At 40.9% G+C, this 26,766-nt stretch overlaps 1 protein-coding gene across 1 annotated transcript in view; it reads left to right on the top strand.

Annotated features, from left to right (window-relative positions):
* plekhf2 (pleckstrin homology domain containing, family F (with FYVE domain) member 2) overlaps positions 1-15,753 on the top strand; it is a 42,524-nt gene extending 26,771 nt beyond the window's left edge. The window contains exon 3 of the mRNA XM_083989365.1: positions 14,685-15,753. Coding sequence (XP_083845491.1) covers positions 14,696-15,433 — 738 coding nt within the window. The 5' untranslated portion in view covers positions 14,685-14,695 and the 3' untranslated portion in view covers positions 15,434-15,753. The remainder of the gene's footprint in view (positions 1-14,684) is intronic.
* Positions 15,754-26,766: the final 11,013 nt, after the last annotated feature.

The raw sequence follows: 26,766 nt of genomic DNA, 5'->3' as shown, positions 1-26,766 counted from the left end.
TTTTAACCCTCTGTTAGGCTACACTTTTTGCACATTTTTGTCCAAAGAGGGAAATGTTCACTAATTTTTTGGCCAGAACTTTCACTGTATGACCTCAAACGGCATGATTTTTGGTCAGGAAGCTTAATTTTATGTACATTTTCAAAATTTGACGAACTACAAAATAACTAATAATGCATCAAAATCAGTTTTGTTACTAATCTTTGACATATCCAAGGGTCTGAAAAATCTCCTGTCTCAATCAGCCTCTTTTTTTTTTCTTCAAAATTTCAGCACACGCTTTATTATATTGCCAATGAAAAAATTAAAAACCAAAGAAGAAAATACAATATTTAACTCATTGAGTGCCATTGACGTATATATACGTCAATCAAAATCCAACGCTTGAGTGCCATTGACGTATATATACGTCAAATGCAGTTTTCTGCGGCTGGTAAATGGGGACGCTGTTGCGCACACTGTGAGTAATTTTGGGGCTTCTGGGATGTGTAGAACGAAGAAGACTGTAGATCAGAGCAAGAAGTGAAGAGGAAGGAGAAGACGAGTGCGATCGGTACAGAGATAAAAAAGTTGGGAAGAGTTTCTATTTCTAGAGGAAAACGACGGGCAGAGCCTGGAACAAGTGTAACGTGGAGCTGGAGGAAAGCTTAGCCACGGATGCTATTAGCATAGCTCCAGCATGAAGTGATCGGAGGAGGCAGGAAAGGTAAACTGATCTAGATGATCAGCACCGAAATGCCGAAGCGAAAGCGGATCGCGGAGTCAGTTTCACCAGTTGCTGTAAACCGACGTCGTGACGACGAACCGAGAGATCAGCGCGGTGAGTCGCTGCCGCGGCCGCGTCCAGCAGAGAGGCTGAAGACGCCATGACGTCTCCCTCCCTCCTTCAGAGACGAGGGGAAGCAGCAGGAGGAGAAGTAGGAGAGGGGAGGGGCAGAGAGGGGGTGAGGGGAGGGGGGAGGAGGGGGTTAGGAGAGGGTGAGGGGGCAGCAACTGCAGGAGGAGTAGGAGAGCAGGCATCACTCTGCATAGTAGGACTCCTACTTGTTGTATTTTAGTTTTTTTTTTTTTTGTAGCTACAATGAAAAAACATGTGAAATGAAATTTTCAGATGTCTTACATGTTTCTGAAGCCAAAATTAAAACGGATAAATCACTGTTTGTCTTGAGAGACTCTCTTTCACAAAAATGCATTTTTCTCAGCTTTCTAGAAAAAAAGTGGTCTTTTTGGTGCAACCAGGCTCTATTCAACTTAAGATAAATTAAGAATGGAACAAGGTACAAACAAATGGTTTTTCCCTAGTTAAATAGAGAGTCTCCTCTTTCCTTTGAGCTATTTTGTGTTTTCAGAGTCATAATACAAAATATTCTCTTGGTCTTAAAATATTACTCAAAATGCCCCGAAACGCTGGCACATGGCACTGACCATTTTATAAAAGGGCTGGCACTCAATGAGTTAATAGTTTTGATAAGAACTGAGGTTGATTGAAAGATATGTGCTGAAAAATCTGAAAAAAATATTTATCCGATATATTTTTAGAGCAGTTGTTTTTAGAGGACATTTATGGCCCGAACTTTTTTGGGAGGGAATCAGAGGGTTAAAATCCCTGCCGGGCTCTCATGATTTGAAAATGAACTGACTTCCGGCGTTTTGACACTTTGACAAGCTTTTGGTGTGAACGCACAGTAAGAGATTTCCTAGAATCTACAGAGAAACATTTTGTCCCAGGAATCCGCTGGTTTGGTTTTACCTGCACAAAACGTTGCACCTGAAGTAATGAGAGTCAGAGAGGTGTTTTCTCCTCCTGACTCTGTCTGTGACTTTCTCTTTCTCTTTCTCTTTCTCTTTCTCTTTCTCTTTCTCTTTCTCTTTCACCACCTTTGTTGTGGAGGATTCCCTCGCTTCTCTTTTGTTGGCCGCAGCTTTAATCTGGTTCTGTCCTGGCACCGAACCGAACGCCTGTAAGCTGAGAGAGAAGAGAGAAGAGAGAGGAGAGAGAGCAGGGCATCGCTGCTGATGAATTAATCATCGAACCCAAGGTGTCTGGACCAGAGCTGTTCTACCTGCAGCCGTTCATTTCCTGCCCCTGCAGCAGCTGCTTATCATCGGTACATGATGATGATGATGATGATGGAGTCCGATCAGTGTGTCGGTACCACTTAGAGCTGGATTAAGGGGATAGTTCACCCAAAATTGAAATTTCTCTGAGTTACAGGGGGTCTCGGCGTAGCAGTGCATGTCCATATAACGGTTGCAAATGGATACCAACTGTCTTCGTAACAAAAAGACACACCAAAAAACATCCAAATACCTCAAAAAGTGCTCGTATGTAATGTCCGTCTTGTATTGAAGCCCCGAAATGCGAAATTGTCCCGAAAAAAATAAAATAAGTCTAAATTTCAAGCTTGTTTGTAGCGGAAGCTCCTCTTCCCGGTTCGTCAAATTTGGACAAACTGGGAAGAGGAGCTTCGAGAAGCTTCCGCTACAAAACAAGCTTGAAATATAGACTTATTTTATTTTTTTCGGGGACAGTTTCGCATTTCGGGGCTTCAATACAAGACGGACATTACATACGAGCAGCATGGAGGTATTTGGATGTTTTTTGGTGTGTCTTTTTGTTACAAAGACAGTTGGTATCCATTTGCAACCGTTATATGGACATGCACTGCTACGCCGAGACCCCCTGTAACTCAGAGAAGCCACGGAGCAATTTCAATTTTGGGTGAACTATCCCTTTAAAGCAGCTGGAGTAAAAAGAAGAAGGGGGATTGAGGATAAAAATGCAAATCCGTGTTGTTTTGTTGCAGCAGCTCCTACAGTCTAATCCTCACATTACCAGAGAGTAAAGAACAACACGAGGCAGCTCATTCATGTTAATATTAATTAAAGGGATACGGCGTAGTATTATGATCTGACTCATAAATATTCAAAAATCAAATTAAAGTGAGACGAACAGACGGAGAACTTGATCTTATTATGTCGAACAGATGTTGTAAAATGTTACTGCAATTATCACTTGTTTGCAAAATGTTAAATATCAAACCGTTGGGGGCCTCAGGTGATTTCAGTTAATTGATATATTAATATTAATCAATTCAAAATGCCTCTTTAAATGTTTCATATCACTGAGCATTGGATAGTTTTATTATTTAAAACTGTAAATTGAACAAAATAAGTTAATTTTTCTGCAATTTTCTGCCTTTAAAGGGATAGTTCAACATTTTGGCAAATTGGCCCATTGCCATAATCGCTATAGTCATAGCAGTAGGTTCGTTACCTTTATTTGTCGGTGTAAGCTATTTTTAGAACGGAGGAGCGGAGCGGCAGGCTGTTCAGAGCTACACTATGGAGGCTAATGGAATTTCTTGGTTTCCCTCATCAAACTCATCAAATACAAAATCCCAAAACTCCAAAACGCTTTCGTGGACAAGTTGTGACCTGCACAATCACCACGCTATGAGATAATAATGGAACGTTACGAAACGGAGCCGTTTTCAAGGTAAATACAGAGTCTGCTTGCTGAAAAACTGTCCCTGAACGCAACGCGCATCAGCGGTTTTGCATGAATTTCCCTCTAAAACAACTCTGTCTCGTAACGTTCTATTATTATCTCATAGCGTGGTGATTGTGCAGCTCACAACTTGTCCACGAAAGCGTTTTGGAGTTTTGGGATTTTGTATTTGATGAGTTTGATGAGGGAAACCAAGAAATTCCATTAGCCTCCATAGTGTAGCTCTGAGCAGCCTGCCGCTCCGCTCCTCCGTTCTAAAAATAGCTTACACCGACAAATAAAGGTAACGAACCTACTGCTATGACTATAGGGATTATGGCAATGGGCCAATTTGCCAAAATGTTGAACTATCCCTTTAAAGACTAAACATTAATCAATGATTCACCAAAACAATATAATCTAATAACCACCGACATAATGTGGCAGAACACCAGAGTTATATAGATCCAGTTGTTTAATTGGTGTTTTAATATTTCTCTAATCTGCTCTGCGATGCCTTCAGTGCCTTCAGTAAAACAGAGAACTCGTCTTTAGAGACTCCAGTTTAAATAAAAGTAAAGATAAAATGAAAAACTGCAGCAGGTCGGCTGAACTTGTGACAATGTGCAGCTCGTTTAGAGGCGAGCAACAATTAAACTTTATGAGGTGTTAAAGGTTTTAAATAATAAACAAAACCATGAATAAATAATTTTTAATGAGGAGAGTGTTTCAGGGAGACTCCAGGAAATCAGCAATTATTTTCTGAAGTCAACAAAATTCAGATTAAAGCCTGAGACCTTTTCTCTCTCTGATCACAGCGATTACATTTCCAGGAAACTTTAAAAACACTTCATCTCATCTGGAGTTCAAGTGTGTGATATTATTCTTTTACCTGAACCCGAAACATCTGGGACGTAGCGAATAAAAGACAAGAAATATGTTGCATCAAACTGTTCAAACCAGCAGCGATGCAAATATGCAACAGACCTGTTAAACCTGTATAACACACGACTACTCAGTGATTATCTCTCACGTATTCAACAGCACTTTGTTTACGTTAGCCAGAACCACTGGGTCTGATCAATATCTGATCAATATCAATCGTCATATTTGTTCTGACACAACTTTTTCTTTTTAGTCGACTTATAATGTTTGGAGTTTGTTTACAGTATCGCAAGCTTTCCACTCTTCTTAACATATCGTCAACATATCATCATCACAATATTGAAGACACATCGGACATTTAGCTGATATCGTGCAGGAATAGTTGTGACGTTCCTGCTTTCCATTTAGTCGCCGGGCAAAAGCTCAGAAAAAATCAACCTCAATCCAAAAAATATATATACATTATGTTGCATTTTCACTGCGTAACATTTGCGGTTTGTGTGAAAAATGACCTATGATAAACACCAGAGTTTGAAAAATAATATTGACGCGCAACATTACCAGCCCGAAAAATATGTGAACGGTGTGTAAAAAGGGCCTTAATAAGTCTGAAATGAGACTGAGATGTGGTCTAGTGTTTGCAAGTCTCTATGCAGGAAAACTCTGTGATATCTAATAGGATAAACCCCACATTCTCACTGATCACAGCTCCACTCAGCTCAGGACCGAACCCTGAACATAAATGCAGCCAAGAAAAGATGCCAAGTATCTGGTACGGTGCAAAATGGCAGAAAACCAGGCTAAATGTATGTTGTGTCTTGTTTGTTATCTTTTTAAACCCTTTTCTGACATCACAGTTCAGTTTTCTTGTCTGGCCCGCAGTGCGACATACTTTGTTTTTAAAATTTTGGCCCCTTGCCTGATTGAGTTTGACACCCTTCATCTTGTGTTAGTTTTCTGCCACCGTCTGTTGTTAGGGTCAGTTTTGAATCAGCTGTAAAACACACTAAAAACAAGTATTTATCATCCTATTTGTTTCTCATCTCTTGGTTACATGGTCAGGCTTCCTTATCCATGAAAAGGTTGGTTTCAAGTTCAAAGTTCAAGTTCAAATTCAAAGTCATTCATTGTCATTCCACTTCATGTTAGACATGACAGAACGAAATTGTACTCAGGTCCCAGATAAAAAGTAAACAAATATAAAAGCTAAGAACACGCACAACAGGCACAATCTGAAAACAGACGTTTCTATGGACAGACACTTCATACATTCACAAAAATGGCAAAAGGTCACAACTCAAATGTCATAATTCTAACCAGAGCATTTTAGAATTTTGTGGGGGAAAAAAGTATTTTATTTGTTTAAATAGAGTTCCCTGACAAAGTGAAAAATCTTTGATGCAATAAACACATTAATGTGTTACTTTTATGCATTAAAAACCTAAAAAACACATCTGTGCCGACCCTAACACAAGAGGAAGGTTCTACTGATAGATGTTTGATCTTGTTGTGTTGTTGGTTGATCCAACAGGACGACAGCAGCTGATTCAGTGGTGACACAGTAAACAAAGCTCACGTCGTCGTAGCTTCAGAGCCTCCAGTCTGGAGTAATGTCTCTCACCCTCTCTCTCTCTCTCTCTCTCTGGTGGTCCAGCTCTCTCTCTAACAGTCATGTCACTGCCCACCCCCCTGCCCCCCCCCCCCCCCCCCCCCCCCCCCCCCCCTCGGTGCCTCCTCCCTCTGGGTCATTAATGTGCAGATCACTGGGGAGTTTGGCCCGAGCTGCCTGAGCATCCTGGGTAATTAGCATCAGTTTCAGCTCACTGGCTTTTTCTTTAATAAAAGGAGGAAGAGGAGGAGGAGGGGGGAGGAAGAGGGGAGGGGGGGTCATCTTCATCATCATCATCATCATCATCACACCTCTGCTTTGTTTTCTCTCTGTTCCACTTTGTTTGGTTCTTGATTGTGTTTTGGAGCCGTCGTCCACCCACAGACTAACAACCAAACAACCCAGTTGCTCCTGTTTGTTAAAACCGGCCACAACTTCTTCTGAGGCGCCACGTTCACAGAGCAACATCTGGGAGGCAGGCTGCTGCTGTTGCTGCTGCTGTTGCTGCTGTTTACAGATGTTTACAGATGTTTTCTCTGAGAACAGACAGGAGGAGGTTGTAGTGTCAGGCAGAAAGAAAAACAAACAGACTAGACAAACTAGACAATGAGCTGAAAGTAAAGTCACAGTCAAGCCGACGGCTCATCAGTTTTACACATCCTCACTTCACACATGGTTATAAATATACACACTACACACACTACACACTCTACACACACACTTCACACTATACACACTACACACATTGACTACACACACTACACAGGCTGGTGTAAAGTGACTGAAACCAACACTGGACTCTACTGAAGGATCTAATGTGATTCTCTGTGTTAAATGTGCTTCAGTATTGATCAAAACACTGTAGATATCAAAATATCAGGTGGTTAATAAGAGTTTAAGATGCACACATATTATACAGATGTTATATTTAGTAGGGGTGTGCCAAAAAATCTATTCACATAAGAATCGCAATCCTCATTTAATACGATTCAGAATCGATATAAAATGTCCCAAAGTTGATTTTTAAAAATAAAAAAATGAAACAAATCTGCGGGCTGTCTGCCTCAATTTCCTTAGAATTTAAAAGGCAGCATGTTTCACTGCACTATTTTTTCTAATAAAGAGGCACTTTTAATTTTGTTACTTAAGCAATATGTGATATTGCTTTTATGCAACAGTTTCAACAATTCCATCTAAGCATGGATAAATGTTTAAAACTCAATAAATGTGAAAAAGACACTTTAGTCATTCTGTCTTGTAGAGCAGACTGGAGTAGATCATGAGGATCCTTTAACACCGACAGACTGAAGCAGAAATCCATTTTGAATCGAATCGTTGCCCCAAAAATCAGAATCGAATCAAATCGTGAGATAGTAAAAAATTCCCACCCCTATTATTTAGTCAGAATATCAGTACTATGTCAGAGTGATTTATTTTCTCCTGGACACACACACCTTTTTAGCTTTTTTTTGCACAATGATCTGTTTTCCCAGTGCATCTATACAGATTTATCTGCTGCATTTCCTTCTCTTACTGCAGCGTCACGGCCGGCAGTGTGTTGAATTTGACCGCAGCAACAGTTCTGGCCTCAGTCTTACATATATAACTCCTTTTAAAGTAAAGTTGAAATGCTTTATTGCGGCTTTCTGACAATGAAACAGTAATTAAAGGTTCCCACCACTGCTAAAAGTGTAAATTCAAAGACTTTTCCAGGACTTTCCAGGCACGACGCCTTCAAATTCAAGCACCAAACACAATAAAAATACTGAAATCTGGTCAGATGAGTCCTGACATCGAACACTCACTGTTGCATTCGCCTGTAATGATTCGTTAAACCTGATTTGCTGCAGTCTGACACTTTTTTATTCAGATTTTATTTTGTAGTAACAAAAAGAGAAGTAAAAGACAGAATTCATGATGATTCAGTATCGGTGCAGTAACTGAGTATTTGTACTTGATTACATTTTAAACAGTGGTTATTACAGTGCAGCGATTCAACTGAGTTAAAGTTGAAGCTGTGAGGTCATCACTCTGCTCCGAGGAGGAGGAGGAGGAGGAGCTGCTCTCCTCTTCTGCTCTCTTTCTCCTCTTTATCTCTCGCTCCCTCATCACTTCACTTCTTCCTCTCCTCTTTCTCTTTCCTCCTCTGCTCACTTCTTTTATATCTCTTTTCTCCCTCTTCTGTTCTGTTGTCTTTCTCTTTCTCTCCATTCCACTCTTTCTCTTCTTTTTTCCTCTCTTCCCCCCAAGCCCCTTCTCCCTCTCTTCCTCTCTTCTCTCTCATATTTCTGCCCCTCTCTTCCTTCTATCTTTCTTTTCTCCATATCACTCCCTCTTCTATATCTCTAGCTCCCTATCGCTCTCTTTCACCTCACTTCTTCCTCTTCTCCCCCTCTCTTTTCTTCTGTTTTCTTTTCTTCTCTCCCCTCCTTTTCTTCTCTATTCTCACTTCTTCCTCTTCTCTCTCCTCTCCTCTTTCTTCTCCCTCTTTCCTCTCTTTTATCTCTAGTCTTTTATCTCTCTAATCCCCTTTTATCACTCCTCTCTTTATCTCTCTCTCCATTCCACTCTTTCTCTTCTTTTTCTCTCTCTTCCCCCCCAAGCCTCTGCTTCCTCTCTTCTCTCTCATGTTTCTGCCCCTCTCTTCCTCTATCTTTCTTCTTCTCTCTATCTATAGCTCCCCATCTCTCTCTTTCACCTCACTTCTTCCTCTTCTTTTCTCTTCTCTTCTCTTCTCTTCTCTTCTCTTCTCTCCTTTTCTCTTCTCTCCCCCTCTCTTTGTTTTTCTTCTCTTCTCTTGCCTCCCCTCCTCTTTTCTTCTCTTCTCTCCTCTTCTCTTCTTCTCCTCTTTCCTTCTCTTCTCCTCTCCTCTTTTTGTCTCTTCCCATCGCTCTTCTCAACCATCTCTCCCCCACCCTCTCTCTCTTCCTCTCTTCTCTCTCACTTTTCTGCTCCTCTCTTCCTCCCTCTTTCTTTTCTCCAAATCACTCTCTCTCTTCTCTCCCTCCTCCCCCTCTTTCTCTCCTCCTCCTCTTTCTCTCTCTCTCTGTGTTCAATCACACTGTGATCGTGTCGTTAGTTTTTTTTTTCTCCTTCACATCTGTTTTCACATCTGTCGTTCAGGTCGAGTCACACACGTCTGAGTCTTTACAGACGACGAGCCGTCGACCTTCAGCTGCTAGAAAACGTCACTGTATTAGTCTCTGTTATTTTCATATTAACGTTATCAACTAATAAACTAATTATTCCTCCATTAATCAGTGAAAATATTGTTTAAAATGATCAGAAACTCCACAAATATATTTATTTATATTATATATTATTTATTAAACAATGATGTTAATTAAAAGACCAAGAAAATAACGACTAATAGAAACAACAGTGAAACACTAATACAGCTAAAACCATCTGATACAGTGACTGAATAAGCTCCGATACAGACCATAATAGGGATGTCACGATTACTTGTTTTCACAATTAATCGTGGTATTAAACGCCACAGTTAATTAATCGTAAAGGTTCCTAAATATCGTTACTTTCAGAAAAAGATGATATTGGAACCATATTGGCAGATCTGCGCCAAAATAAAAGTAAATGCACAGATACTGGTCCATTTAACTAACATAACAAGGAATTGGTGGGAATTTAAACGTTAGCGTGTCATTTGTAATTTAAAAAAACAACAAAACAAAACAAAAAATGGTTAAAATAAACATAAACATTTGGGATAGATGACAATTTATGACCTGTATATTTCAAACACTTCCACTGGGGGGTTAATAATTGGTCATCTATTAATAGAAACTTGAGATATTTTGTGTAAACAGCAAGTAATTTAATTATATTTTGACTATATTTGATTTTACACATTCATTGTGTTGAGAAATTAATTAATGCATAATAATCGTGATAATCGCAATACCGTGATTATTTCTCTTACAATAATCGTACCAAGAAAATGTATAATCGTGACGTCCCTAGACCATAATAGAGTCAGATAGAAGGTTTCCTGTTTGTTGACTAATGCTACTGTAGACATGGGTTAAATTGCTCTTCTATATGTTCCCTCCTCTGTGTATAACAGGAAGTGAAGTCTTGTTGTGTCTGGGTGAGAGAGTAAAAACAGACAGGAACCCATCAACCACAACAATAAACTGAGAGGAGGAAGATGATGACGATGTTGAGCGAGGCCAAAGAAAATGTGTTTTTAGATTTAGATTTAAGAACAGAGATGGAGCAGCGAGAACATCCAATATCTGAACGTTAAGTGGTAAAAAAAAAAAAAAAGAAAAACCTCCGTCGCCTTTTAGTCGCCCAGAGTCGTGACCCTGAGACGGACGAGAGGACACGAGGACACGAGGTCTGTGATGGACCATGAAAGTAATCAGAGAGAAACACAGGGAGGGTAAAGTGGTTGGAGAGAGAGAGAGAGAGAGAGAGAGCGTCTTATTTTGAAAAGACTCAATCAAATGCAGCAGGAGGATCCTCTCTGCGATGTAAACAAACAGAGACAAAACATTCATTCATTCATCGTTTTAGTTTTAGCTCGTATTAGGGCTGTCAATCTTCCCCACAAATCAGATTCCAATTTCTAATGCTTCTTACGTTAAAGGGATAGTTATAGGGATTATTGCCATAATCCCTATAGTCATAGCAGTAGGTTCGTTACCTTTAATTGTTGGTGCAAGCTATTTTTAGAACGGCGGAGCAGAGCCGCGAGCTGCTCAGAGCTACACTACGGAGGCTCATGGGATTCATTCATTCAAATTCAGAGACTGCTTGCTGAAAAACTGTCCCTGAAGGCAACGTGCATCAGCAGTTTTGCATGAATTTCCCTCTAAAACAACTCTGTCTGGTAACGTTGTGTTATTATCTCAAAGCGTGGTGAATGTGCAGGTCACAACTTGTCCACCAGAGCGTTGTGGAGTTGTTGGATTGTGTATTTGATGAGTTTGATGAGGGAAACCAAGAAATCCCATGAGCCTCCGTAGCGTAGCTCTGAGCAGCTCACGGCTCTGCTCCGCCGTTCTAAAAATAGCTTGCACCGACAATTAAAGGTAACGAACCTACTGCTATGACTATAGGGATTATGGCAATGGGCCAATTTGCCAAAATGTTGAACTATCCCTTTAAAGCAGATTATACAACCTCGCTTGGTGCAAACAGATTTTATCTGCAAGGTCTTTCTGCAACTGCAAAAGTCATGTAAATCATTAGTAGCAGAGGCACACAGATTATGAAACGATTGTATTTTTATGGTCAAAATAGTGAATGCATGATACATATAGTCAAGCTACTCCTCTGCAAAGGTTATCGTATAAATACATAATGTGAACCTAGTATATAGGAAGAATAAAATGGACATTCACGGTGGAATCTGATTGGATAACTTTAGTGCCGGTGTCAGAGCGTGAGAGAGAGAGAGAAGAGCCACCGTTTAAATCCTGATTCCTGGTGTGACTTGTGTAGACGATGGGAAGGTTTGGACCAAAGATAATTTATCTATTCATCCCGAGGTGGAAGAGGAGGAGGAGGAGATCTGAATCATTATATAAACTATGGAAATGGATTTTACCTCCATCGAGTTTCTCCTCGTTCCTCAGTGACCAGAGGAATCACATGTTCAGATTCGTTCTGTAAAATCACATCATGCTGCGTTCAGGAGATGCATCATGGGAAAAAAAAAAGATGAATAACCCGTTCATATGTGAGGTTTTTCTTCAGTAGAAGAACAAATGAAGACGTTGTTGGAATAAAAAGCCGGAGCAGTTTCATTGATCTCAGCTGCAGGTGGAAAATTAAACTTTTAGAAGCAGCCAATGGGAACATGTTTCATTTAAAGTTTCAAAATAAAAGCAGAAGGTGCTGTGTTGTTATGTAAAGGTGTAATTAGGTTGTTTCTATAACCTGGTTAATTATCAGCGGCCGTGTGGATGATTCATGGAGCTACATTATAAACTCTCTCTCTCTCCTCCTGTGGATTTACAGCTGAATTAAGAAAACATGAAATGAATTAATTAGTTTAACGACGGAGTTTAAGCTGCTGGATGGTTTTTTTTTCATGGACAAATGAGTCACTAATGAGTTGAGAAAGTAATCTGCACATTAGAAATATGAACATGAGTCATTATTATAATAATATTATTATTATTATTAGTTATTAAAATAGGGAAAACTGCAATGGTTTTGATGATGTTGATTAGAGACATTTTAAAGAAAGAAAAGAAAAGAGGTTTTTCATGATGGAGAAACATCCACTTCCTTTCTAAGTTTCTTTAACCCCCGAGGGTCCGTGATCACACCGTTCTCCAGTTATTCCTGCCAGCTTTATATCTGTGGGGGCGAGGCAGAGCTAGACTTCTCAAGGGGCCTGAAAATTAAATGCCGACCCTAAAATGCCAAATGCGGCCCAACTAAATACGTAGGATTAATTCTTGGCCCAACGCTTGGCCTGATGCATCAGAGCCAATTCTGTGCATGTCACAATAAACAAGACACAGTACAGAAGATGTTTTGTATTTAAAAAAAAAAAGGAACCCCGAGGCCTGAGCCAGCACATCCGGTCGAGTTGGTCAGGCCGGTCCAGTAATTCCTCTTCACACAGTGTGGAATTTCTTTCTGTTCTTGGCTCTTTTCCGCTCTGGGGCCATCATGAATTTGATATGAATGAATATTTATCAAGGGCGTTCCCCTGACCTTTTATAGGTGCCATATCGGCGGGGCAAAGCGCTGTCTCTGCCTCACGTGCGCCAATTTAAAGGGATAGAGTTCAACATTTTGGCAAATTGGCCCATTGCCATAATCCCTATAGTCATAGCAGTAGGTTCATTACCTTTAATTGTCGATGCAAGCTATTTTTAGAGCTACAAAGTTGTTTTCGAGGTAATTGCAGAGACTGCTTGATGAAAAACTGCCCCCGACGGAAACGCGTATCATGGTTTTGCATGAATTTACCTCTAAAACAACTCTGTCTGGTAACGTCCTGTTATTATCTCATAGTTGCCAAAATATTGAACTATCCCTTTAAGAGTTTGACTGTGATTTATAAATACAGAGCTCCAGACTGCCCCTAAATGGAGGCTAATGCCCCTAAAATTTGAGGGTGCAAGTACGTTTTTCATCTGCTTGCGCATGTGCAACCAGTAAATTAGCTGTTTGTTTTGTAAAACGTGGAAGCGGTGACTCAGAGAATCTGGTATCTGTCATTACAGGTGAAAAGTAAATGTGAATATTTGCTTTGCAAGTCGATTTATGTTATGCGCCCATAAATTATCTGATTTCGCTCCAAAAGTTTTAAGTTAGGGGGCTACTGTGGTCTTATTTTTTTTTTTTACTGAAAAACAAAAGTTCACATGACATTTTCAAAGCACCATAATAAAAAAAAAAAAAAAAAGGTCACCAGGAGCTCTGCTGTCAACTTCACTGGAAAGTGCAGATGTGAAACTCTCGTTTTTGTTTGACTTTGACAATGTAGAACAGAGAAATGATGAGTTTTAATTTGATAGTACAGAAATATTTTGGGATGGGCAGATGTTGCATTTCTTTCCATATAGTGTATTTGTCATTTTACAAAACAAGAAAAAAGTGGTGGAATCAGCAGATAAGTGTGTATTTTTGGGCCCAAAATGTTAATAAAGTTGGTTAAAGCAGAAGTAAGCGATCCGGTGGTTTTGGCTAACTTCCTGTCAGCCGATGGAGTTAGCAGTCCCCGCCCTCGTCATGGATCTATTGGTCCTCGTCCCTACGTCACCACATTCACGCGCATCCCTTGGCTGCACACACAGAGAGGACCGCCCCTTTATGCCGTTCTCTCTCCTCATTGGATAAAGGTTGTAGGATACAAAGAAAGTTTTCTCCTCGGCTCAGAGCAGAGCAGAGTGACTGACAGACCCGTGTTTCAGACCAAACACTCTATAGAAGTGATTGCTGTCGGAAGATATAACTATTTAAAACTTATCTTAAAGGCCCCATGGCATGAAAAATGTGATTTTGGTTATTTTTTGGTGCTTGGGGAGGTCTCTGGGCCACGTATATACTGCCCCATGCATCAAACTGGTCATAAACGGAGAAACACACACCGCCCATTTGTAGGAACTGTCTCTTTAAGACGAGCAGATAGCACTTCCTCCTTTCTGTGATGTCACACACAAGGTAACTCCGCCCACCGTGACCAGTTGTTTTTTTGTTTTTTTTCAATTTTTATGAATGCAGCTTAGGTTTCAGTTACTTGCCTGTTATTGGCCACTCAAAAACAGTCAGCCAATCAGAGGAGAGGTTCTCATTCTCTCTTCTGATTGGTCAAATGACCTGTGCCTGCTAGAGCTCCAGAAAGAGGCAACAGAAAGGGGCAGTAGAAACGATATTAAGCAGATCACAGGTACTCAAAACCAATGATACATCTTGTTAGGGAAATAAACCCAGAGAAAAGTGCACAGCATGGGGCCTTTAATACAAATATTCTGCTTACTTCTGCTTTAAAGTGAAAAAATAATAGTCAAATCTTTCGGATGAAGTTGTGCTGAACAAAAAGATACCAAACATGGGTATGGTAAACATTTTTTAATGTGGTGTATAAAGGGGAAAATAAAAAAAAGGCTCAGACCTCTAAGGGTTAAAAAGGGGGCGGGGCTTCAGGGTCTGAGAGCCAATGGTTGAAGAGCTTCAGATTGAACCTCTGTCTCTCCGTGTGTTTCCCTGCAGGCGAGGTGAAGATGGTGGACCGGCTAGCGAACAGCGAGGCCAACTCGAAGCGCATCGCGGTGGTGGAGAGCTGCTTCGGCGCGGCGGGGCAGCCGCTCGCCATCCCCGGCCGCGTGCTGATCGGCGAGGGCGTCCTCACCAAGCTGTGCCGCAAGAAGCCGAAGGCGCGGCAGTTCTTCCTGTTCAACGACATCCTGGTCTACGGCAACATCGTCATCCAGAAGAAGAAGTACAACAAGCAGCACATCATCCCGCTGGAGAGCGTCACCATCGACACGGTGCCGGACGAGGGCGACCTGCGCAACGGCTGGCTCATCAAGACGCCCACCAAGTCCTTCGCCGTGTACGCCGCCACCGCCACCGAGAAGTCCGAGTGGATGAACCACATAGGGAAGTGCGTGGGCGACCTGCTGCAGAAGAGCGGCAAGGCCCCGACGGGCGAGCACGCGGCCGTGTGGGTGCCCGACTCGGAGGCGGCGGTGTGCATGCGCTGCCAGAAGGTGAAGTTCACGCCCGTCAGCCGGCGCCACCACTGCAGGAAGTGCGGCTACGTGGTGTGCGGGCCGTGCTCGGAGAAGAAGTTCCTGCTGCCCAGCCAGTCGTCCAAGCCCGTGCGCGTGTGCGAGTTCTGCTTCGTGCAGCTGACGGCCGGCAGCCTCGCGCCGCGCTCGGACAGCATCAGCAGCCGGCCGGGCGCCAAGTTCAACAACCTGTCGGACGACGACGACGAAGACGACAGCAGCGACTGAGGAGGAGGAATCGAGCCGGCGATCCATCGGCCGCTTCCTCATCTTCCTCTACTTCCTTCGTCCTCAAACCAAATAATGAAAACGTGGCGGTGACTAACGAGCAGCGGCGGCGGCGAGCAGCTCTGGACTTTAATTAGGCAGCAATTAGTCACTACAGAACACAATGGTGCTAATGAGAAGCCCCTCCCCCTTCCCCCTCCTCCTCTTAAAGGGATAGTTCAACATTTTGTGCAAATTGGCCCATTGCCATAATCCCTATAGTCATAGCAGTAGGTTCGTTACCTTTAATTGTCGGTGCAAGCTATTTTTAGAACGGCGGAGCAGAGCCGTGAGCTGCTCAGAACTACGCTACGGAGGCTCATTATGGGATTTCTTGGTTTCCCTCATCATCAAACTCATCAAATACACAATCCAACAACTCCACAACGCTCTGGTGGACAAGTTGTGACCTGCACATTCACCACGCTATGAGATAATAACATAACGTTACCCAGACAGAGTTGTTTTAGAGGGAAATGCAGAGACTGATGATGAAAAACTGTCCCTGAAGGCAACGCACATCAACGGTTTGCATGAATTTACCTCTAAAACAACTCTGTCTGGTAACGTTGTGTTATTATCTCATAGCGTGGTGAATGTGCAGGTCACAACTTGTCCACCAGAGCGTTGTGGAGTTGTTGGATTGTGTATTTGATGAGTTTGTAGAGGGAAACCAACAGCTCACGGCTCTGCTCCGCTGTTCTAAAAACAACTTGCACCGACGATTAAAGGTAACAAACCTACTGCTATGGCTATAGGGATTATGGCCAAAATTTGCCAAAATGTTGAACTATCCCTTTAACTAATGATTTTTTTTTTTTTTTTTTTGGTTTGTTTCTTCGTTTTTTATTAATCCTGTCCATGAACGCCTCACAGCGACCGACGGCTTCTGATTTCTGCAGGGAAACAAATGTCCGAATGTTTGTTCCGTTTTGTTCTGTTTTGTCCGTTTGTTGCTCCTCCTCTCGTCCTTCAGGGGTTTTTCTACCAAACCAGGATTTATTTTTTGTTTTTTTTTGTTTTTTTTCTTGTTTTTTTTCTAACACAACGTTGATATTTTTCTGCTCGAAAATGTCAAAAGCTCAAGCACAAAAAAAAAGCAAAAAATCCCTTTTTATAAATGAGAAAAATGTAGATTTTTACGCTTTTTTCTAGTCGATGTAGTGTCGTTTGCTTCTGACAAATCAGCTACACACACACACACACACACACAGACACACACTGCACTAACTCTACCTTCTGCCTCTATGGTCACGTCGTGCCTTATTGAAAAATGTTGAGGTCAAAGGAGGAGGTTGTTTTTGTTAATGAATCCAGGCTGCAGCTTCATGATAGGTCGACTCTGAGGCGCATTAATGTGTGTGTGTCTGAGTAAGTGTGTGTGTGTGTGTGTGTGTGTGTGTCTTAGTGTGTGTGTGTGTGTTTTAGAAGAAGAAGAGCAGGGACAGGAAGAGGTCAAAGTTCATAGTTCTTGTTCTTCTACCAGAAACTACAGGAACCAGAAGCGACACTTGAACCAACGCTGCTGCTGCTGCTGCTGGTTCTCACAGGTTTTCTTTATTTTTCCCGATCGATCGAGCTGCTAAAAGGAGTTTGATTTATTATTATTATTATTCATTTTATTTTTGTTATTTTCTTTATTTTTTTCTAACGACAGGAACTTAACGACCTTTGTAGTCTGGAGCCGACGCAACATGAACTTCTTATTAGCTTCTGTTTCCACTGGGGGAAAAATCAAAGCACAGTTTTCACGCAGTGGTTTTTTTTTTGTCGCTGTGGCTCTGATGTAGAAAATCAAAGAAGAAAGAAACTACGGTGGCCCTGAGCGCTCAGTGTCAATATGACAACATGTGTTTTTCCTGGAGACACAGAAAAGAGGCTGTTTGTTTGGTTTATTATGACGTTAATATCACACGATTCTCATATTGTTGCAAATATGAATCACACTAAGACTGTGACGCGTTGTGCTAATGCTAATGCTAAGCTAACAGACCATGGGATCAATAACATGTGAATCGTGTGATGTTGACGTTGTAATAAACCAAACAAACCCCACTAACAGGAAGCTGTCTGCACAACTTCTAAAGTCAAGAAGAAGAACAACTAATATAAAGGCCCCAGATTGGTCCCTCACTTAAAGGGACAGTTCAACATTTTTGTCAGATTCTCACCATAATCGCTATGTATTATATATATATATATATTAGGGGTGCACCGAAAGGCATTTTTTGGGCCGAAGCCGAATACCGAATAAAATCAAAACGCTTGGCCGAATAACCGAATAATACCGAATACTGAAAGTGGTTATAAAGTTTTTAAATAAAATATTTTTTTAAACTTAATTTTCAAAGAAAGTAAATGTTTATTGACTATTCTGACAGTTTTTGAATATTCCAGTTGCCGTTGCTCATCAAAAAAGCACAAGAAGTTAAATAAAGTTTTTCATTTATATCGGCCCATTGTGAGTGCTGAAAGATCTATGCAAGTACACTCCAAAAAAACCCAAGTGTCTTTTCAAACAGTGGTTCCTAACCTTTCTTGGTCAGATTTTTTTTAATTCATCAATTAGGCTGCTAGACATTTCAGGCGACCTCATTTGAATTTCAGGCGACCCCACGTGGGGTCCCGACCCCAAGGTTGGGAAACACTGTTTTAAAAGACGTCGGCCACGGACGGAGTTGGCGACATGCTGGGACGAGGAGCTTTCGTTTTAACTGCTGCAGCCGTCTCTCCCTTTCGTAGCCTACTCAGCATGTTGTTGTTTGGTTTTTAAATGATTCCTACAGGAACGCGGTCCCCTCACTTAGTCCTCTCAGTGGCCGTGTCTCCGCTGCAGACAGGACGCACCGGCACCGGGCTCTTGGAGCGACGTGCAACGGTGCGTGCGGTCGCTGTGCAGCTTCCCCCCACTGCTCTTGTTGCTGTTGTTTTTCCAGCAGTAGGAGTCACCTACTAATAAAGCTCCATGAAGTTTAAGCTGCCGTTTCCATCGTCGCGCGATCGCGTATTTATCAGACTTTTTTTTTTTTTTTTTTTTTTTTTTTTTGGCCTTGCTTTGCGCTCATTCCACCGAAGGCCGAATGTTGCTTTTTTTGCAATTTTCGGCCGAATATATTCGGTTACCGAATAATCGGTGCACCCCTAATATATATGTATATATAGGTTCATTAATATTTTAATACTTAATACTTTTAATTATTGGTGCATGTTGTTTTGAGACGTGAGCTGCTCCATTTCCACATTTCCCTCATCAAACTCATCAAATACACAATCCAACAACTCCAAAACGCTCTGGTGGACAAGTTGTGACCTGCACATTCACCACGCTATGAGATATTCATCTAACATTACGACACATGCAGCAAATACTCTGAACTACTTTCTCTTTTGAAATTCCTCCGCCCATGGCAGCCGTTTCTGGAATGTAGTTCCGGCTGCATTTCCCTCTAAAACAACTCTGTGTGGTAACGTTGTGTTATTATCTCATAGCGTGGTGAATGTGCAGGTCACAACTTGTCCACCAGAGCGTTGTGGAGTTGTTGGTTTGTGTATTTGATGAGTTTGATGAAGGAAACCAAGAAATCCCTTAATGAGCCTCCGTAGCGTAGCTCTGAGCAGCTCACGGCTCTGCTCCGCCGTTCTAAAAATAGCTTGCACCGACAATTAAAGGTAAAGAACCTACTGCTGTGACTATAGGAGTTATGGTGAGAGGAGAGTCTGGATAAAATGTTGAACTATCCCTTTAAACGTGTTGTTTTCTGACTTTGTTGCACTTTTGTATTTTATTGGCTCGTGTTTTGAACTCTCAGAGCCACCGTAGGAAGCCACTGTCAACGTAGACGCAAACACCAACACTACAACAACAACACCACTAGGAGGAAGTCAGTTTGACGTTCAGTTGAGACTCAGAAACCAGTGGAGACAGAACCAGAATGTTTACGTTTCCATGGTTTCGGTAGTCGCGGTAAATGCATGGAATTCTTTTTTTTTTCTTCTTTTTTTTCAATGAAAATCTGTAAAACACATGGATCATTACATCAGCTTTTAACAGTGGATATCACACAAATTGACATCCCGTGTTAAAGCAGAAGTAAGCGATCCGGTCGTTTTGGCTAATGCTGCGTTCCAGGCAGGCTTTTGAAACCGTAAATTACAGCTTCAAGTCACGACTTACGACTTTGTAGCGTTCCAGGCAACCCACTCGTGTTTTTCCGACCTGTTTTACCTGTGAAAGTCACTATAACGGCCACTCGTAACTTCTGACCCGTGAACTCGTACCAGATCGAACTGGTACGACTTCACAGGTCGGAAAAACACGAGTTACGAGTTGCCTTGAACGCACCATAACCATAACTTCTTGTCAGCCGATGGAGTTAGCAGCCCCCGCCCTCGTCATGGATCTATTGGTCCTCGTCCCTACGTCACCACATTCACGTGCATCCCTTGGCTGCACACACAGAGAGGACTGCCCCTTTATGCCGTTCTCTCTCCTCATTGGATAAGATAGAACTATTTAAGACTTATATTAACACAAAAATATTGCTTACTTCTGCTTTAAAAGCCAGCGTTAATAGATCCATGCGTTTAGTACCGCAACTATGACAACAGCTGAAAACCATGGAAACGTAAACGTACAATTCCACCGAACCGGCAAAACCAGAAGCCGGTTTTGATCAGAAACTTGTGGATAGATCTATAAATAGGCGACTGTGTGACACTTGAAGTGAGTGGATGAGTGGATGAGTGAGGTTTGGTGAAGTGATGAGTCATGTGATGAGAAGCTGCAGTGGTTTTTTTTTTTTTTTTTTTTTTTTTACTGGAACCAACCAGGAAGTGAGAGGAGCGTCAATGTCTTCCTGTCGCTGACTCCGCCCCCCCTATGTGCTGCTGCTGCTGCTCAGAGAGTCGAGAGGTCGGTCAGCGAAACAAACGCACCTCTACTCCTCCTCCATGTGACCTCACTGACCCTTCCTTCCTTCCTTCCTTCCTTCCTTCCTTGTGTCCTCTCCTCCTACTACTACTACAACTTTCCTCCACTCATACTGATTACTCATGTGTGTGTGTGTGTGTGTGTGTGTGTGTGTGTGTAACCTGGTCATGTGATTGGCCGCTGAACCAGGAAGTGAGAGCGGCCGCTACCTGCAGATGTTTTGGTTGGTGTCGTCGGGTTCACTTCAGTTTCTCTTCTTGGAGAGTTCGCTTCCTTTTTTTTTTTACTTTTAATGTTAAAAAGAACCAGAGGCACAAGTGATTCATCACACACACACACACACACACACACACACACACACACACATGCATGCACACCCCTCCAAAATAAAATACCACCACCACCAGCACCTCCTGACCTACATTAGTGGAGTCTCAGTCTGGGAAGTCGGTGCAGCAAAAACACTTTAAATAGAAATTAAATAGAAAAAAAAGTTAGATTTTTGTTTTTTTGAGCTGCAACTGAACTGAACTGAGACCAGAACCAGAATCTGGACCAGAATCTGGACCGGGACCAGGACCAGGACTGTGGATTTGATGTATTGCAGTGGAAGCAGAGGGCATTACGGTGGCTGAGTGGTTCCAGCTCTAAAGGGAAACACACCTGGACTCAGAGGAAACAGCGGCAGCGGCAGCGGCGGCGGTCGGATCGACACATCTGGAAAACATCTGTGATCACATGACACCGGGGGGACGACATCATCGATGATGAACTGAAGCTTTTTTTTAAACCACTTCCTGTTCGCATAGTTTCCCCTTTGGTTTTTTTTTAACAATGCCAGCGTCTGGAGGAACCTGAACCTGAACCTGAAGCACATCTGGACTGGCACATTATGTAATAACACCACAATTTTGTAATAATGTAATACATTTTCACCTCATGATGTAAAAATGTGCCGCATTTTGTGATAAAATTCTTAAAATATGTCATAAACTTTGCTGTATTTTGTAATAATTTGTGACATAATGCACCAAATTATTACATTTTCTCTATTAAAAAAAAAGGGCAACACTCGCATTTTCTAACAACTACTGCATTATGTAACAACTTATTGCAAAATGCAGCAAAGTTTTTTACATATTTTAAGAATTTTATCACAAAATGCGGCAGATTTTATCACAAAATGCAGCGTTATTCCATCACGAGGTGAAAATGTATTACATTATTACGTAATGCACCTTTAATTATAATGTGTCGCTACGGGATCGAACTCACCTGTTGGACCTATGATGATGTCAGGTGTTTTGTCTTTTTGTTTTGTTTTCTGTTTTTTGTTTTTCGGGGGGGAAACTCTTCAGAATAAAGTTGTAGTGGAAACAGGAAGTTAAAGAGACTTTCACAATAAAACGGTTTCGGGGGCATTTCCACTGCACACAGTCGGTAATTAGCTAATAATTATTATTATTGTTTAATTATTATTTTTATGTGTTTGTAACGAGGCGGTAGAGATGATTAACGCCTCGGGAGCAGAAAGGGATCTCACTTTTATTTTATTTTATTTTATTTTGTCTTTTTCCTTTAGTTTCTGTCGCTGCAGTTTAAAAAACAAACAAATTAATCAATCAACGAGTGATTTTTTGGATAAATTAATGAATTAACAGTAATTAATCACTAACGCTGTCCTTTATACCCGCCGAGGCCCCGCGCCGTACGGCCGGCCGCAGGTTCGATTGCCGTGGATTGTTGCACTTACAGAGTCTGACAGGGACCTGGTGACTTCTTCACTTCAGTGTATTTTGTCGTCGTTGTCGTCGTCTCCAAGGCAACGGTGGCGACTTCTTCTTTTTTTTCTTGTTTTTAAATGAATCTTTAATCTTGTTGATTTGTTTTTGTTTTGTACATTTGTACAGATTTAGTCTCTGGGTTGATTTGATTTGATGAGTTTTTCTTGATTTGTAAAGTTTGATCAGTTCTACAATGACGCTGCACAAGCTCCTCCTCTTCCTCCTCTTCCTCTTCCTCCTCTTTTCTCCTCTTCCTTTTCTTCCCCCTCCTCTTTTCTCCTCTTCCTCTTCTTCCTCCTTTTTCTCTTTTCCTCCTCTTCTTCCTCCTCCTCTTCCTCTTCCTCCTCCTCCTCTTCCTCTTCTCCTTCCTCCTCCACCTCCTCTTTCTCCTCCTCTTCCTCTTCTTCCTCCTCTTTTCTCCTCTTCCTCCTCCTCCTTCTCTTTTCTCTTCTTCCTCTTCCTCTTCCTGCTTCACCTCTTCCTCTTCTTCCTCCTCTTTTCTCCTCTTCTTTCTCCTCCTCCTCTTCTCATTGACCAGTTTCTGTCAAACACTAAAGTTCAGAAGCAGAAAACAGTTCAAGTTCTGCTGCTCATCAGGCTTTTATTCTGAAATTCTCACGCTTTGTGGAGGAGTTAATGGAGTTAATCAAACCTGCAGCTGTTGGTCGGTTTCTGTCCGTTTCTTCATCATCATCTTCATCACCCACAGCGAGGAGGAGGAGCGATGCTGCAGCTGAGAGGTCGTTGTGTCGTGTCGTCGTGTTGCTGCTGAGCTGCTTCACTTCCTGTCTCTCTCGGGTCTCAGTGACGTCCACGTCCTGATTTGTTTTTTTGTTTTTTCTTTTCTTTTTATTTCTTCTTAGTTTGTTTTGTTTTTATTTTTGTTCTGACGTTTTAATTCTTTTAAACGCTTCTAAACAAACAGAAAAAAAAAAAAAAAAAAGGGCTTCAATCAAGAATGTAACCCAGCATATCAATGTCCAATACTAATTCCCTCAGAAATCTTTAAGTGTATATTATATATAAATAATGTATGGCTTAAAGTCGGACGCTCGTCTGGTGTCGTCTTTGTTCCTCACACACAAAACCTGTCACAACTGTTTGATACATGACAATTAAATAATAATAATTATAATAGATAGAAATGTTAAAACTCATCATTTCAGGTTGTTTTTATTCATAAATTTCTCAATGTGAGTTTGTATGGGTGTAGAAAGAAGCTTTACAGTTTTTCTCAATCGTTTCATCTAATTTATTTTTAAAACAGTCCCTAAAAAGAAAGGGATAGTTTCTCAATTTTGGCAAATTGGCCCATTGCCATAATCCCTATAGTCATAGCAGTAGGTTCGTTACCTTTAATTGTCGGTGCAAGCTATTTTTAGAACGGCGGAGCAGAGCCGTGAGCTGCTCAGAGCTACGCTACGGAGGCTAATGGGATTTCTTGGTTTTCCCTCATCAAACTCATCAAATACACAATCCAACAACTCCACAACGCTCTGGAGGACAAGTTGTGACCTGCACATTCACCACTCTATGAGATAATAACAGAACATTACCAGACAGAGTTGTTTTAGAGGGAAATACAGAGACTGCTTGATGAAAAACTGTCCCTGAAGACAACGCGCAACAGCGGTTTTGCATGAATTTCCCTCTAAAACAACTCTGTCTGGTAACGTTGTGTTATTATCTCATAGCGTGGTGAATGTGCAGCTCACAACTTGTCCACCAGAGCGTTGTGGAGTTGTTGGATTGTGTATTTGATGAGTTTGATGAGGGAAACCAAGAAATCCCATAATGAGCCTCCGTAGCGTAGCTCTGAGCAGCTCACGGCTCTGCTCCGCCGTTCTAAAAACAGCTTGCACCGACAATTAAAGGTAACGAACCTACTGCTATGACTATAGGGGTTATGGCAATGGACCAATTTGCCAAAATGTTGAACTATCCCTTTAACAACAAACTGATTGTTCAAAGATTTGAGCTCAATATTTTTGCAAAAGTGTAAAACACTGATTCTTGAGAGTCGGGACAAAACACGTTCTGAAAAACTTTTTTTGAAAATTTACACAATATTGATTAGAGTTATATATTCATGTAGATAAAGATCTGTTCTATTTAACCATGTAAAGGTGCAGGCTGGAGGTTGAAAAACATTTTTAACAAATTCACATGTTTACCTTAAGGACTTGATTTGTGTCAACTCCGTCAGACACACTAAAAGTATATAATTATATAATTATAATAGCCTAACAAGAATCTTAAGTTCTGATGTATGTTTTAATAGTGTTTAGTTACTCTGATATGCAATAAAAAGTAAGATATAAACTTAAGGTTTAATTTCACACTGTTATGAATACACAGATTTCTAAAAATTAGCATTTTCAAACTTTATCTTTTATTTTGCCACTATAGAAAAAAAATCCTAAAGTGAATAAGACACAAGAGGATGTAGATCTGATGATCCTTCATTACTTAAACAACAAAAACTGAAAAAAGAATTATTTGTTTTCCCAAAAAATTACAAAAACATACATCTGACGGTGCTGATGAAGATCTGACGGAGCTGACGGAGTTGACAAAATTGTATTTGCATTTCTGATCAATGAGCAAAAGCTTTTTTAAACAGATGGAAGTGACACTAAATTAAAAAATAGCAATCCCTTGTCTTACTGAACATATTTTAAATTCAACTATAATAAACAAAACTGTAAATACACCATTTCAAACTATAACAAATTGCACTTCTTCATTTTGTACTCCGAGGCCCTTCTATAATGTCACAGTATCTAGCATTTGATTGGAAGATGTGTCTGTTTTGGACAAATCTGCCACAGATGACACTGTACTGCATATATTACACTAATGGTGGTGGAAAGGCAGGGTTTTGCACACTGTCCGAGTCAGAGAGACTGGATGCTGTGGCATTCTGGACACAGATCCTATGGATCATGTCTTAAAATATATCAAGACAAAATTACCACAGGTGCACTTTTGGTATGATGGTCCAAGTAAACTGATTTGAAAAAGCAACATTGAACTTCTTCCCTGCTCTATAAGAAGTGTGTCTATTTTCAATAGTGAAATCTACACACTGCACCTTTAAAATTGTACATCAATCAATGAATCAAACATGTAGACAAGTGCTATATATAACACATGTGCTGGAAAGTCATCAAATAATAAGCAGATAGAAAAGAGAAGAAAATTATTCAATAAGCAGACCACAGTCTGGCCATGCTCTACAAATCATAAGTATATTGTAAAATAATGTAATTGCATGCTATATACCTACATTAATGTGCAGATAAAACCCTAAAATAACATTCTATTCCTTTTCTATATTTGAAAAAAGTATAATATTAGCACATTTAAGCAGTTATTGGTGGATTTGTCAACTCCGTCAGCTTACATGTCAACTCCGTCAGACATAAAACCTGACGGAGTTGACTCTGACGGAGTTGACGAAATGGCATGTTTTTTTCCTTCTGCAGAAAAAAGCCCTGCAGCTAGCTAGCTAGTTTTTTGGCTATTGCTAGCTGTCTCCATAATCTCAATAAAATACTTTCATTGAGTCCACTATGGTTTAAAAAAAGTATCATAAGGGAGAGATGGTGTTGACATGCTCCGGCTGTGACCATAGGAAAATTGACATTGTTCATCTAAAATATCAAAAAATGTCAACTTTACCAGACCATGTGTGGTATTGATGCATTCACCACAGCCAGAAGAATGAAAAGGGATCCTAAGGGGATAGCTGGCCATGCTATTGCCTGATTTAATGAGGTTTATGAAAAAATCTGACGGAGTTGACGGAAACAGAGGACACAACTTTGATGGGCAGATTTCTGTGGAAAATGTTTTTAGATGTTCATGGCATGCATTGTTTTATACATTTATAACCCTTATCTTTGATTTGATATAAATGTTTTCACAATTGTAGAGGTTTTTAAAGTTTTTTGGGGCTGGTGAATGTTGTGACCTATTGCTGAGGACAAGAGAAATAACATGGGCCGTCTGACCACTGGTCATATAATTAAACAAATATCCCCCAAAAAAGGAATTATCTATGCTAAAACATAACATCAGTATTCACAATTCATTTAGATCTAACTTTGTGAGTATGTCAATCATTATTTATTTCTTTATTTTTGATATAAATAAGACTTTTCTATGTGGGACATGTTTTGTCCCGACTCTCAAGAATCAGTGAAAAACATGGAGCTTTTCTTTTAACATTGGTGAACAGAAGGTTGAACAGTGACGCTGGTTCTGAAGCAACAGATGTTTGATTGTTCAGTTTTAATCTGAACGTCTCAGAAGACGTGAATATGAAGCAGCGGATCAATATTCACAAGAAGAAACAACGTGTGTTTGATCAGAAGAGAAAGAGGAAGAGGAGTGGGTCACATGATGAAGGATCAGAGCAGATTGTTTCCGTCCCAGAGCTGTTGAATATTAATTAGATGTTAATTAGTCGTCGTGGTGGTGGGTCCATCTGGGAGACGCTTTAATTTACAACAACTGAATATTAAATTAACAGCGATGATAAGAAAAGAGAAGAGAAGAGAAGTGAATGTTCTTCC

This window comes from Trachurus trachurus (assembly GCF_905171665.1).
Source record: "Trachurus trachurus genome assembly, chromosome: 16".
Taxonomy (NCBI): Eukaryota; Metazoa; Chordata; class Actinopteri; order Carangiformes; family Carangidae; genus Trachurus; species Trachurus trachurus.
The sequence above is the reverse complement of the archived record's forward strand: the minus strand, read 5'-3'. Positions and strand labels throughout refer to the sequence as shown.